Source organism: Amblyomma maculatum, chromosome 7 (genome assembly GCF_055883805.1).
Source record: "Amblyomma maculatum isolate TAMU_Amacu chromosome 7, ASM5588380v1, whole genome shotgun sequence".
In the NCBI taxonomy this organism is placed as follows: Eukaryota; Metazoa; Arthropoda; class Arachnida; order Ixodida; family Ixodidae; genus Amblyomma; species Amblyomma maculatum.
Window position 1 is genome coordinate 9,083,994 of NC_139350.1, and position 14,991 is coordinate 9,098,984.

A 14,991-nucleotide genomic window follows, 5' to 3' on the forward strand; every position below is an offset into this window, starting at 1 on the left:
ACTGGAGGCCGTGGACCCTACAATGCCTACCACCATGTCGTCGCAAGATGCAATAACAACCAGTAGAGTGAGAAGAGCGGTCCATGTTGACACGCCATACCTCTTAGACACTCAAAGAACAAAGAGCAACGAGTGACAAAAGCGCATGCTGAACTTTCATTGCCTCAGGCACCCGGAGAAAGCGATCTCTCTTGGAAGCGACACCCAAAAGAATCACCCATGTTTGGAACCTCGTTCACAGTGTTAACTATCCCTAACTACCATATATTGATATTGATCTTTTTTTTTTTTTGTACTAAAATAAACGTAGCACATTTTCGCCGCTAAAGGGCTGGTTGCTGGTTTCCAACAACAAACAATATAAAATGGTCATAGAAGCTGCGATTGCCATCCGTAGCAGTTTGGGCCAAGGAGATTATAAAAAAATTGCAGTTTTTTTATAGCCTCCTTAATTTGGGCACGTATCTTGATAGGTGGAGTGATAACGTGCACATTATCGACTGGCTGCAGTGCACCTGTATGCCGGCCTGTGTTTGCAAAAGGCTTTTTTTTTTTTTTTTTTTTTTTTACGGACGGTACCAGCCAGCTGTCGTACGAAGTGGGATCCGTCTAAAATTACATCGTATATTCGAGGTTTTTGATATATTATCTCTATGGTGATTTTGCCGGGGCTGCGCAAATTTGTTGTAAAATGCAGGTCGTCGCATGACCGGGGGACGTATATATCGAGGTTCCACTATAGTTTGGCAGTTTTGGTGCAAGGATGGGGTTACTGTTTATGAAGTGCATGCCTAAGCTGACAACTTTATTTTGCTGGCAAGAAATGCAAACAAATAAAATGCAAATGAGGATTTAAAATAGACTACAACGAACACCCTACAGGCCTGAGCTCGTGTTTTGCGTATTTTGTTTTCTCTATTCACTTCTGTTGTAAGCTTAAGGTTACCAGTAGGTAGGCCATGGAATTGCAGACCAAACAAAAAGAATAATATAAGCAGGCGAGGGACTGCAGCAATTAACATAGTAAAAATAATGAGGACAAAATAACGGAAGTATTGAATTTGTTCACTAAAAAAGACAACTGCCTTTGCAAAATATTGGCAGTGAGCTTTCCCTTGACGTGAAAGATGAATAACAAAATTATTTTACAACTCTTGGAATCCCCAAGTGCTCTCTTACTTCTTTACGGCTGTTTTCACAGAACGAAAGAATGTGACAAGACTTACGGTCACAAGTGGAAGGTGCTGCGTCACCACTATCCAAAGGCTCCTCCGTCAGGTCTGCCTGCATCTGCTCTCTTTCTTTCTCAGCGCTGCTGCCTTCTTCTGGGCCTTCATTTATTTCGATGTGGTCCATAGGGACTGAAATTGAATGCAAACATGTGGCAAAAATGTTAGTACAGTAGAATGGAGAGTTGGTCCAGTTGGTACATACTGGTAGCGGAAAGACGCAGACAAAAAGAGAAGCACACAATAAGGCTGAACTAACAACTGAGTTCATTGCTAAGAAACTGACATTCATATATACCCTTCAGCTAAGTTGGAAGAGCACCGGACGCGATATTCGGAGGTCGTAGGTTCGGTTCCCAACATCAGCACGTTGTTTTTCCTTCTACTTTGTGTTTATTTATCTTTCCCCTGAGCACATTACATTACTAATTTATGTGATTACCGAAGTAAAAATTTAAAAAAAAAAAAAGAAGACAGAGTACAATCCCCAATGCTTTCCTTGGCCTCGGCGACTGCTGGCTTCTTTCCTTCATGTATTATAACGAGCACCCTCATTTCCCCTTAATTTATCTGCTTCAGCGAAGAAGCAACACATGCGCACGTGGCAAGAGAAATAAAAAAATTAAAATGAAAATCACGGGGAAAATTACCTTAACAGCACATTATCTATGTGTACTGTAAAGAGCTTAGGAACTGAAATTCTTTATTGTCCAAGGTAACAGAAGTTTCGCTAACACAAGCCTCATCATTTTTAATAATGTGAAAAGCCTCCAGGATTTCACGTTGGCTCTTTGTCCCACCCCAAGATGACTTCTTCCTTAAGCAGCGGCCTGCATTTATGCTTCCGGCAGTGTTTCGGCAAATTGGCCCGTTCGTCGAAAACTATGGATCTTTCATGCTCATGAAGTCGAGCATTTAAAGGGACACTAAAGAGAGAAAGGAAGTGGGTTTGCATTAATAGAATGCTAGTTCCTGATTACAAAAAGACCACTCTTACTGAAAACAGAGCTGTTATAAGGTAGTAAAGAAGAATAACAGAAATACAGGTATCGCCACCACAGCCAAACGGCCGAGGCTCGCAACTACAAATCACGTGACGCACTAGGGATCCCGGAGGCTGACAAATGTGAATTACGTTGCATGTTTGAATGCGGTAGTACGTTTTTTCTCAAACATGATAACACGCTTTTATCATACGTAAACGACGGCGAAAAGACAACGTAAATGTTGCAAGGCAAATACAAAAATATACTTGGAGGCGCCACAGGCGCCCACTTCAGTTTTGGTTATGTTTCGGCTCAGGCATTTCGTGCGCACTCGGATAGTTTGTTTGAACCTGCAGCGCCTGAATTACGAGCTTGGAGCAGCAGATGCGCCTTGATGGTTCCCATTTGAGCATTCGGAGGCACAAGCGAGCGAAATCCGCTACCGCCGACACGCTCCTTCGTTCACACTTCTGCGCCAACATATCGCCGCCGTTGCCGCTTCGATTGCGACCTGACCGCTTGACTGCAGCTACGTACGCCACGAAAAGCATACATATGCTAAGTACCGAAGGAAAAACGCAGTATCATTCAATTGTTCACTAAATCATGGCACATCTGACCAACATATACTGCGTCAACAAGACCTTCAACGTGCTATTTGCAGGCGTCGTAAACAAAAGGGGCATATTTGCCGCTCATACCAAGGAGAGCGTCGATATATTGCGCTCGTCGCCCGGCGAAAAAAAGGGCCTCTGGTAAAAAGTAAAAGCTAAAAATAACGAAGCACCAGAAATACAACGAAGCACCAGAAATACATTACAAAAGTTAAAAAAAAAAACGATTTGTAAAAAAAAAAAAAAAAAAAACGCCAGAAGCGGTAAGACTCGAACTCGCTATTGCTTGCTCCGTAACGTTCGGCGCTAACCGCTCGGCTACGCCGCGTCACAGGAAGCTTGGAAATATTTCTAGTGTTTATGTCATGGCCCCATTTACAATAAAGTGTTTCTGCTGCCGGTCTAAAAATTACAACTTCTTGATCATTGGCGCATGCTGCCTGCTCTCACGTCTTGCAACTAATGTTCTGGATGCCTATGCGCACTATATTGTGCACTGGATCCATTTTAACATGTGGAATTTCACAGCGCTGGCAAATGTAGTGGCACCGGCACTTCGGTCATGTTCTGCCACCGTGGACGTAATTTTCGCTGAACACGGAGCTGTAGCACAAACCTTGAAGGAAAAAAGTGCGACGAAGCTTCAAAACTGACAAGCGCAGCAGCGAGGACACTATTTTGCTGGTAACTAAATCTTATTTGTATGTAAACATGTCAGGAAGCGTTGCGATGACCGAGGGCTCGGTTTGTTTATACACAGTGCAAGAAGGAGCGCAAAAGCTTGAGAAACATGTAAAGTATTGTGCATTACAAGCGCTCTATGTTTTTTTTTTTTCTTCCTTTATGGGCCCATCGCTAGGTAGATTACTCTCTTCATCGTTTTATTTATTTCGGCTGAGGCCGTCATTGCGAGTACGCTGTTGCATGTTGGCCCTTGAGGGATGTGACGCCGCGGGCCGCGCCGGCTCGCTAGCTATCACGGAGTCTCCGCTTACGTCATAGTGTGCGTCACTCAACTCCAACTACGTAGTCGGAGGGCACAGTTTGAATTTGACCGGCGGGAACAAGAAAATCTTATCGCAATATCTCAGCAATTATTCGATTTTTTGCTGCCGGATATGCGGCGACAGTGTCACCGAATGTAGTTTATTAGATTTTCATACCATCTTTGGCTGTCTTTAGTGTCCCTTTAAGCACTGGCCCGTCTCTCCGACGTACATATTCCCGCATGATAATGGAATGCAATAAACTTGAGTTGCACAGGGTACAAACTTCATCTCTTGTTCACCGTGCACTCAGTTGTTAGTTGTTGTTAGTCCAGCATTGTGTTTGTCTGCGTCTTTCCACTGGTTTTAATCCTTACCAATGATGTTAGTGCAGGAGGTGAACATAAGCTACAGTCGAGCCCATTTTTATTTAGATTAATAGAGGAACAACTTAAAAGCTTAAATTTTAAATTAAAAGAGCAGCAAAGTACGCATACGCAAATAAAGACCCACAATGGAAGTCAGAAATTTGGAATAAGTAATGTCGTTGCCTCATAATCTGAAAGGCAGCGCTTAAGTATCACCCTTTTTTTTTTTTTTTTCAGGGACTAAAGACAACAGTAACTTACCAAAGCAGCCTTTCCCATATATCACAAATGTACACCTTTCATAGCAAAAAAATTCCTCCAGTGAAGATGCACAAGCAAAGTTGTTTCTATTTTCTTTTTCTCCAAGTTTAATACTAATGCTGGCAAAGTCATAATCACATGCCTCTTTGGTACCTGTTTTCCTCAAAATGACTAGCTTTTGCTTCATCAGCATATAAGTGCCTGCTAAAGTATTTATTTAGAAGCTGTTTCTGCTTTTTTTTTTTCATTCAAACTTCTGATTTCTTCACTGAAGACCATTTTCTTAAGCCTCTGTTGCTCTGCTTTTCTCTGCTTTCCTAACCCTGACTCCTTACTCCATGCTTGCCTTCCATGGATAAAGATAACCAATATTTCTGAGTGCCAAACCATGCACAGCAAGCTAGGTACCTCGATCCTGCCTTCGATACCTTGCAAACACATTGCTCCGTAGCTTGTGTTCACCCTTTGACATGCAATGCAGTCTTGTTTTCTCGGTGGTTATTTGGAAACAACCCAACTAATTGCAATCAATTAATACATGAAAAGATACCTTCACCTTGCTTTTACTCCTCTTTATGAGTTCACAATCTTCCTTGCACAGAAAAAATATGCCAGAACCTGTTGAGGTTCCACAACATAATGTTGCTTTCATCGCAAACTGTGGGCATTTGTTTTAATTAATGCTTATAAACTGTCAGCTAGATTAGGTATACTTTCTCATCTCATTAAATAAAAGAAGAAATATCATTTATAAAACCGGCAACGGTCTTTCACTTACGCTGGTGCCAAGTTTAATCCTGTAAAGACCAGCGTGAAACATGACTATTGTTATGGCTGCCATAAACCTGTATGATACCACTGCATATCAATCTACTTATCAACGTCACACAACTACAGCCTTTAGACGTAATCAATAATTCTTATCACTTACGAAGTGATGGCAGCGGGACTGCAGGTGCACCAGAGCCTTCATTTCCTACAAAAAAAAAAAAAAATACTGCCTTTACACTTATCTTCAGCACACCGACAATTCACTAGTATTTAAAAATTTCAAAATTTCAAAATTACCAGACAATGCTGAACTCTCCACACCAGAGCTGTTATATTGGTATCTCGTCATTTTTTTTTTAGCATTCTTGTATGTGCCTGCAAAAAATTACAAATGAAATTCCAAACTTTTATACAGTGTACACTGAAAACACTACTTCACATGTAATTAAGACCAAATTTCACCAAAACACTTCATTATCTGTACCTGAGGTTGAAAGTATCAAAGCTGAATGCATGCCATGCACGAGAAGCAATGCAAAGAAGGGTTAATTTTAACCCTGTCAACACTACTTCTCATGATGTGGATCAAACGTGATGTCACGATTCATTCCTTCAGCTTATCACAGCCGGCTGGCAGGTGCCAGGGTTTTAGTTGCTTATACAGTCATTAAGCATGATGCCACAGAATCCAGCCAACATCACTAGTTGCACAGCTTCCTTAGGCATGCTTTTGCTGCTTTTTTGTTGTTATATGACATAACGCTGTATAGTATGCGTGCAATTTCCACATTCAGCTCTCACTAAAACATTGTCACCGTGGCAACAGCTCAGTTCAATGAACTTGCTCAACAGTAAAGCACTTTAACCTCTGAAACTGCCAGTTCAACATTCCAAAGCGGTAGTTAAACAGCAGCAGGATAAGTAAAGTTCAACCTCATTGTAAGGAACTTTGCAATGCAACCAACTTTACTTTCCTCCTCAATTTATTGAAGCAGTTTTGTGCTGCAATTTCAATCCACTGAAGTTTTTGCAAGCACAAAAAAGCAAATTCGGGCATATTCTACCACATGTAAAAAAAAAAATGTGAAGGCTGTTTTCAGAAGCAGGTAAAAAATTATAGGCAGTCTGCATAATTAATCAAAAAAAGTAGGCGCACTAGCACTGCTAGGCCTGTCATGCTTTTCATGCATTTTTACACTATAAGGAAGTTCCAAGAATGAAGAAATATAACCAAAAGGTTAGAAGCTAGGAGACATTAAGGCATGTAGGTGAGCTTCAGCTGCTCCACGATCCAGCGAGCGGCACAGAGCTGAGGTCTGGGGAGTACTGTGAGTACATATTCACTGTCCGTGACGGCTGGGGGGATGACTGATATGCGAGGGAAGACAGGTTGAAATTGAAGGCATGCGATTCAGTGACACATGACTGCTCAGTCAGGAATAACATGCACTTGCACAACACTGCCCAGTGATGACCACAACTATCACACATGCCCCTTTCTCACTTGTTGCAGCTGTGCATCCGCTCCCCCTCATCATTGGCTAAGACATGTGATGTGCGCGTTGCCACCATCTCTGTCGTACTTTAAGTTCACAGATAAAAAGATAGAGACAGCAGCGTCGAACAGACTGGCAAAATCTGTGTTTGCGCCTAGTAGTGCTATACTAAAAAAAAAAAAAAAAAAAAAAAAATTCTCATCGTGCGCCCCAGGCAGCTTGAACATTCACATAGTAAAGCCTGTACGCCCAGTGCGCAGATTCGGTGGCTGATACCTTATCGCTCATCCGTTTGTCGTGACGTTCACTGATGGGAGAGAAGGCGATGCAAAGGACTTTTTAGAATGTCGGTAGTGGCTTGCCGCGCTCGCTGCCACTTGCACCGTCACGTGGGCCGGCTGTCTGAAGCGGGCGAAGGAGCCATCGCAGGCATATCGGCCTGCCGCTTTAACGGGGCCAAGGAGACACGGCCGCAGCTAGTTTCATTCGCCCGAACTGCGACTGAGAGCACCACAATCGCGGCGCTCAAATGCGCTAGTCACGTGGTATTATTTGTATTTCGCGGGCTTTTTTTTGAGCCCAGAAAAAAAGATACACGTCAGACTTTCTTTATTGCAATTAATGGAATGGGGGTTTCTGAAGGTGCTCTACAACTTTCCAATTCACATTTTTGGTCTAAGATGAATATTTAATAAATTAGAAAAATTAACATAATTAGCTAATTAAGTAATTGCAAAACAAAAAATTGCCTGTAGTGCGCAAGGAGGCTGGCAGTTGTATGTAACTGGGTTCACTGACCTAGCTCAAATATATTATTTTGTAATGCTTGGTTCAAGTTAGCTGGGACACCCGGTATAGAGTATAAACATTTTAAATGGTCATATTTAAGTAAAATACAACTTTCTGAACTTGTACAACAAAAGTGACTGCAATTACAACAAATATTTATCCCAACTAAAAACTGATATTCGTCCGAAATTTTCTAATCGAAATGTGCTATTAATTGAAAAAACAAATCCGTACCTCTTGCTATTCTGGTACTGAGCTCACAAACAAGCACGGAGTGTGAAACGAATGTGTTTAGGAAGTTTTTAAAAAATCAAATTCTTATCTCTTGAAGTTATCATGATGGAAATATGAGCAATAATTTATCTCTATAGCCTAATTCTAATCATGCAGTTCAGTTTCACAAAAATGAAGTCAGCATTTTGCTCTTATTGATTCTGCAAGCACAAAAGAAAAGTAGCACAGTAACTATAGCCATACCTGCTTTCAACACAATGCCTTCCTCTACAATTTAACAGCTTGGGAGTATTACAAAAGCTATATAATTTTTTCTCTGGGGTGATGCAAACTCGTTGCAAGAATGTGTATAATTCAAATAGGCCATATTGCACCATTGCACTGGAATTTCTATTCAACACCACTTTTTGCTGTTGCGCTCAGGATACGGTAAATCAAAGAAATAAAATACTGTAGGTAGTATAAGTGGTTTCTCACTCAGTTACAGCTCGCCTGCCTTGGACCACATATTCTACTATAGTGGTACAAGAGAAAGTTCCACATCCAAACTTTACAGTTGGGCACAGTATTGGTGCACACTATCCAGGTTAACCTACACCTCTACATGTATATGCTGATGTATGGCTATAATTTTCTTTGCTAGAAAGCATTTTGAGTAACAACCACACTGTGGAGCACAGCCATTTTGGTCTTGTGCGAAATGCTTAACTTTCATGTATCGTTTTTGGTGGAGAACTGTTTGAGCGTCTATGAAACTGCAACACTATACACTATGTGCCAGTAAAAAATAAACAATGCTCGCACTGTACTGGCACTTTTCAATCACACATTGTGAATCCTGTCTCCCTAGGGCATTCAAAAGTAATCTGCTAGAAAGCAAAAAAAAAAAAAAAAAAGGCATTGCGTCCATCATTTTTGACGTAGGTCTTTCTATCACGCCAGAATGGCTGCCGGTCATTGAAAGTTTCGCACTGCCCATGCCTTTCGAAAAAGAAAAAGATGATAACTGAGGTTGCAGTTACATGAAGGGTCACTGAATTAGCCAGCACTGGAGGCCGTGGACCCTACAATGCCTACCACCATGTCGTCGCAAGATGCAATAACAACCAGTAGAGTGAGAAGAGCGGTCCATGTTGACACGCCATACCTCTTAGACACTCAAAGAACAAAGAGCAACGAGTGACAAAAGCGCATGCTGAACTTTCATTGCCTCAGGCACCCGGAGAAAGCGATCTCTCTTGGAAGCGACACCCAAAAGAATCACCCATGTTTGGAACCTCGTTCACAGTGTTAACTATCCCTAACTACCATATATTGATATTGATCTTTTTTTTTTTTTGTACTAAAATAAACGTAGCACATTTTCGCCGCTAAAGGGCTGGTTGCTGGTTTCCAACAACAAACAATATAAAATGGTCATAGAAGCTGCGATTGCCATCCGTAGCAGTTTGGGCCAAGGAGATTATAAAAAAATTGCAGTTTTTTTATAGCCTCCTTAATTTGGGCACGTATCTTGATAGGTGGAGTGATAACGTGCACATTATCGACTGGCTGCAGTGCACCTGTATGCCGGCCTGTGTTTGCAAAAGGCTTTTTTTTTTTTTTTTTTTTTTTTTTTTACGGACGGTACCAGCCAGCTGTCGTACGAAGTGGGATCCGTCTAAAATTACATCGTATATTCGAGGTTTTTGATATATTATCTCTATGGTGATTTTGCCGGGGCTGCGCAAATTTGTTGTAAAATGCAGGTCGTCGCATGACCGGGGGACGTATATATCGAGGTTCCACTATAGTTTGGCAGTTTTGGTGCAAGGATGGGGTTACTGTTTATGAAGTGCATGCCTAAGCTGACAACTTTATTTTGCTGGCAAGAAATGCAAACAAATAAAATGCAAATGAGGATTTAAAATAGACTACAACGAACACCCTACAGGCCTGAGCTCGTGTTTTGCGTATTTTGTTTTCTCTATTCACTTCTGTTGTAAGCTTAAGGTTACCAGTAGGTAGGCCATGGAATTGCAGACCAAACAAAAAGAATAATATAAGCAGGCGAGGGACTGCAGCAATTAACATAGTAAAAATAATGAGGACAAAATAACGGAAGTATTGAATTTGTTCACTAAAAAAGACAACTGCCTTTGCAAAATATTGGCAGTGAGCTTTCCCTTGACGTGAAAGATGAATAACAAAATTATTTTACAACTCTTGGAATCCCCAAGTGCTCTCTTACTTCTTTACGGCTGTTTTCACAGAACGAAAGAATGTGACAAGACTTACGGTCACAAGTGGAAGGTGCTGCGTCACCACTATCCAAAGGCTCCTCCGTCAGGTCTGCCTGCATCTGCTCTCTTTCTTTCTCAGCGCTGCTGCCTTCTTCTGGGCCTTCATTTATTTCGATGTGGTCCATAGGGACTGAAATTGAATGCAAACATGTGGCAAAAATGTTAGTACAGTAGAATGGAGAGTTGGTCCAGTTGGTACATACTGGTAGCGGAAAGACGCAGACAAAAAGAGAAGCACACAATAAGGCTGAACTAACAACTGAGTTCATTGCTAAGAAACTGACATTCATATATACCCTTCAGCTAAGTTGGAAGAGCACCGGACGCGATATTCGGAGGTCGTAGGTTCGGTTCCCAACATCAGCACGTTGTTTTTCCTTCTACTTTGTGTTTATTTATCTTTCCCCTGAGCACATTACATTACTAATTTATGTGATTACCGAAGTAAAAATTTAAAAAAAAAAAAAGAAGACAGAGTACAATCCCCAATGCTTTCCTTGGCCTCGGCGACTGCTGGCTTCTTTCCTTCATGTATTATAACGAGCACCCTCATTTCCCCTTAATTTATCTGCTTCAGCGAAGAAGCAACACATGCGCACGTGGCAAGAGAAATAAAAAAATTAAAATGAAAATCACGGGGAAAATTACCTTAACAGCACATTATCTATGTGTACTGTAAAGAGCTTAGGAACTGAAATTCTTTATTGTCCAAGGTAACAGAAGTTTCGCTAACACAAGCCTCATCATTTTTAATAATGTGAAAAGCCTCCAGGATTTCACGTTGGCTCTTTGTCCCACCCCAAGATGACTTCTTCCTTAAGCAGCGGCCTGCATTTATGCTTCCGGCAGTGTTTCGGCAAATTGGCCCGTTCGTCGAAAACTATGGATCTTTCATGCTCATGAAGTCGAGCATTTAAAGGGACACTAAAGAGAGAAAGGAAGTGGGTTTGCATTAATAGAATGCTAGTTCCTGATTACAAAAAGACCACTCTTACTGAAAACAGAGCTGTTATAAGGTAGTAAAGAAGAATAACAGAAATACAGGTATCGCCACCACAGCCAAACGGCCGAGGCTCGCAACTACAAATCACGTGACGCACTAGGGATCCCGGAGGCTGACAAATGTGAATTACGTTGCATGTTTGAATGCGGTAGTACGTTTTTTCTCAAACATGATAACACGCTTTTATCATACGTAAACGACGGCGAAAAGACAACGTAAATGTTGCAAGGCAAATACAAAAATATACTTGGAGGCGCCACAGGCGCCCACTTCAGTTTTGGTTATGTTTCGGCTCAGGCATTTCGTGCGCACTCGGATAGTTTGTTTGAACCTGCAGCGCCTGAATTACGAGCTTGGAGCAGCAGATGCGCCTTGATGGTTCCCATTTGAGCATTCGGAGGCACAAGCGAGCGAAATCCGCTACCGCCGACACGCTCCTTCGTTCACACTTCTGCGCCAACATATCGCCGCCGTTGCCGCTTCGATTGCGACCTGACCGCTTGACTGCAGCTACGTACGCCACGAAAAGCATACATATGCTAAGTACCGAAGGAAAAACGCAGTATCATTCAATTGTTCACTAAATCATGGCACATCTGACCAACATATACTGCGTCAACAAGACCTTCAACGTGCTATTTGCAGGCGTCGTAAACAAAAGGGGCATATTTGCCGCTCATACCAAGGAGAGCGTCGATATATTGCGCTCGTCGCCCGGCGAAAAAAAGGGCCTCTGGTAAAAAGTAAAAGCTAAAAATAACGAAGCACCAGAAATACAACGAAGCACCAGAAATACATTACAAAAGTTAAAAAAAAAAACGATTTGTAAAAAAAAAAAAAAAAAAAACGCCAGAAGCGGTAAGACTCGAACTCGCTATTGCTTGCTCCGTAACGTTCGGCGCTAACCGCTCGGCTACGCCGCGTCACAGGAAGCTTGGAAATATTTCTAGTGTTTATGTCATGGCCCCATTTACAATAAAGTGTTTCTGCTGCCGGTCTAAAAATTACAACTTCTTGATCATTGGCGCATGCTGCCTGCTCTCACGTCTTGCAACTAATGTTCTGGATGCCTATGCGCACTATATTGTGCACTGGATCCATTTTAACATGTGGAATTTCACAGCGCTGGCAAATGTAGTGGCACCGGCACTTCGGTCATGTTCTGCCACCGTGGACGTAATTTTCGCTGAACACGGAGCTGTAGCACAAACCTTGAAGGAAAAAAGTGCGACGAAGCTTCAAAACTGACAAGCGCAGCAGCGAGGACACTATTTTGCTGGTAACTAAATCTTATTTGTATGTAAACATGTCAGGAAGCGTTGCGATGACCGAGGGCTCGGTTTGTTTATACACAGTGCAAGAAGGAGCGCAAAAGCTTGAGAAACATGTAAAGTATTGTGCATTACAAGCGCTCTATGTTTTTTTTTTTTCTTCCTTTATGGGCCCATCGCTAGGTAGATTACTCTCTTCATCGTTTTATTTATTTCGGCTGAGGCCGTCATTGCGAGTACGCTGTTGCATGTTGGCCCTTGAGGGATGTGACGCCGCGGGCCGCGCCGGCTCGCTAGCTATCACGGAGTCTCCGCTTACGTCATAGTGTGCGTCACTCAACTCCAACTACGTAGTCGGAGGGCACAGTTTGAATTTGACCGGCGGGAACAAGAAAATCTTATCGCAATATCTCAGCAATTATTCGATTTTTTGCTGCCGGATATGCGGCGACAGTGTCACCGAATGTAGTTTATTAGATTTTCATACCATCTTTGGCTGTCTTTAGTGTCCCTTTAAGCACTGGCCCGTCTCTCCGACGTACATATTCCCGCATGATAATGGAATGCAATAAACTTGAGTTGCACAGGGTACAAACTTCATCTCTTGTTCACCGTGCACTCAGTTGTTAGTTGTTGTTAGTCCAGCATTGTGTTTGTCTGCGTCTTTCCACTGGTTTTAATCCTTACCAATGATGTTAGTGCAGGAGGTGAACATAAGCTACAGTCGAGCCCATTTTTATTTAGATTAATAGAGGAACAACTTAAAAGCTTAAATTTTAAATTAAAAGAGCAGCAAAGTACGCATACGCAAATAAAGACCCACAATGGAAGTCAGAAATTTGGAATAAGTAATGTCGTTGCCTCATAATCTGAAAGGCAGCGCTTAAGTATCACCCTTTTTTTTTTTTTTTTTCAGGGACTAAAGACAACAGTAACTTACCAAAGCAGCCTTTCCCATATATCACAAATGTACACCTTTCATAGCAAAAAAATTCCTCCAGTGAAGATGCACAAGCAAAGTTGTTTCTATTTTCTTTTTCTCCAAGTTTAATACTAATGCTGGCAAAGTCATAATCACATGCCTCTTTGGTACCTGTTTTCCTCAAAATGACTAGCTTTTGCTTCATCAGCATATAAGTGCCTGCTAAAGTATTTATTTAGAAGCTGTTTCTGCTTTTTTTTTTTCATTCAAACTTCTGATTTCTTCACTGAAGACCATTTTCTTAAGCCTCTGTTGCTCTGCTTTCCTAACCCTGACTCCTTACTCCATGCTTGCCTTCCATGGATAAAGATAACCAATATTTCTGAGTGCCAAACCATGCACAGCAAGCTAGGTACCTCGATCCTGCCTTCGATACCTTGCAAACACATTGCTCCGTAGCTTGTGTTCACCCTTTGACATGCAATGCAGTCTTGTTTTCTCGGTGGTTATTTGGAAACAACCCAACTAATTGCAATCAATTAATACATGAAAAGATACCTTCACCTTGCTTTTACTCCTCTTTATGAGTTCACAATCTTCCTTGCACAGAAAAAATATGCCAGAACCTGTTGAGGTTCCACAACATAATGTTGCTTTCATCGCAAACTGTGGGCATTTGTTTTAATTAATGCTTATAAACTGTCAGCTAGATTAGGTATACTTTCTCATCTCATTAAATAAAAGAAGAAATATCATTTATAAAACCGGCAACGGTCTTTCACTTACGCTGGTGCCAAGTTTAATCCTGTAAAGACCAGCGTGAAACATGACTATTGTTATGGCTGCCATAAACCTGTATGATACCACTGCATATCAATCTACTTATCAACGTCACACAACTACAGCCTTTAGACGTAATCAATAATTCTTATCACTTACGAAGTGATGGCAGCGGGACTGCAGGTGCACCAGAGCCTTCATTTCCTACAAAAAAAAAAAAAAATACTGCCTTTACACTTATCTTCAGCACACCGACAATTCACTAGTATTTAAAAATTTCAAAATTTCAAAATTACCAGACAATGCTGAACTCTCCACACCAGAGCTGTTATATTGGTATCTCGTCATTTTTTTTTTAGCATTCTTGTATGTGCCTGCAAAAAATTACAAATGAAATTCCAAACTTTTATACAGTGTACACTGAAAACACTACTTCACATGTAATTAAGACCAAATTTCACCAAAACACTTCATTATCTGTACCTGAGGTTGAAAGTATCAAAGCTGAATGCATGCCATGCACGAGAAGCAATGCAAAGAAGGGTTAATTTTAACCCTGTCAACACTACTTCTCATGATGTGGATCAAACGTGATGTCACGATTCATTCCTTCAGCTTATCACAGCCGGCTGGCAGGTGCCAGGGTTGCTTATACAGTCATTAAGCATGATGCCACAGAATCCAGCCAACATCACTAGTTGCACAGCTTCCTTAGGCATGCTTTTGCTGCTTTTTTGTTGTTATATGACATAACGCTGTATAGTATGCGTGCAATTTCCACATTCAGCTCTCACTAAAACATTGTCACCGTGGCAACAGCTCAGTTCAATGAACTTGCTCAACAGTAAAGCACTTTAACCTCTGAAACTGCCAGTTCAACATTCCAAAGCGGTAGTTAAACAGCAGCAGGATAAGTAAAGTTCAACCTCATTGTAAGGAACTTTGCAATGCAACCAACTTTACTTTCCTCCTCAATTTATTGAAGCAGTTTTGTGCTGC

At 41.5% G+C, this 14,991-nt stretch overlaps 2 protein-coding genes across 2 annotated transcripts in view; both read right to left on the reverse strand.

The window, feature by feature from the left end:
- Positions 1-6,894, reverse strand: part of LOC146182691 (uncharacterized) — a 9,206-nt gene extending 2,312 nt beyond the window's left edge. Inside the window, exons 1-3 of the mRNA XM_084609583.1 lie at positions 5,513-6,894; positions 5,376-5,420; positions 1,200-1,361 (exon numbers count right to left, since the gene is read on the reverse strand). Of these exons, the coding sequence (XP_084465709.1) occupies positions 1,200-1,361; positions 5,376-5,420; positions 5,513-5,564 (259 nt within the window). The 5' untranslated portion in view covers positions 5,565-6,894. The remainder of the gene's footprint in view (positions 1-1,199; positions 1,362-5,375; positions 5,421-5,512) is intronic.
- On the reverse strand, positions 6,471-14,604 carry LOC146182692 (uncharacterized). The gene is made up of 4 exons (XM_084609584.1): positions 14,289-14,604; positions 14,152-14,196; positions 9,973-10,146; positions 6,471-6,583 (listed from the first exon to the last, which is right to left on the reverse strand). The coding sequence occupies exons 1-4, from the start codon at positions 14,338-14,340 to the stop codon at positions 6,471-6,473; spliced, it is 384 nt and encodes a 127-aa protein (XP_084465710.1). The 5' UTR covers positions 14,341-14,604.
- Positions 14,605-14,991: the final 387 nt, after the last annotated feature.

Coding starts and splice junctions, on each gene's coding strand:
- LOC146182692 (XM_084609584.1), bottom strand. CDS start 14,340: ATGACGAGATACCAATATAACAGCTCTGGTGTGGAGAGTTCAGCATTG. Junction 14,197..14,288: donor GGAGAGTTCAGCATTGTCTG/GTAATTTTGAAA, acceptor TTTTTTTTGTAG/GAAATGAAGGCTCTGGTGCA. Junction 6,584..9,972: donor TTCGTTCTGTGAAAACAGCC/GTAAAGAAGTAA, acceptor CTCGCATATCAG/TCATCCCCCCAGCCGTCACG.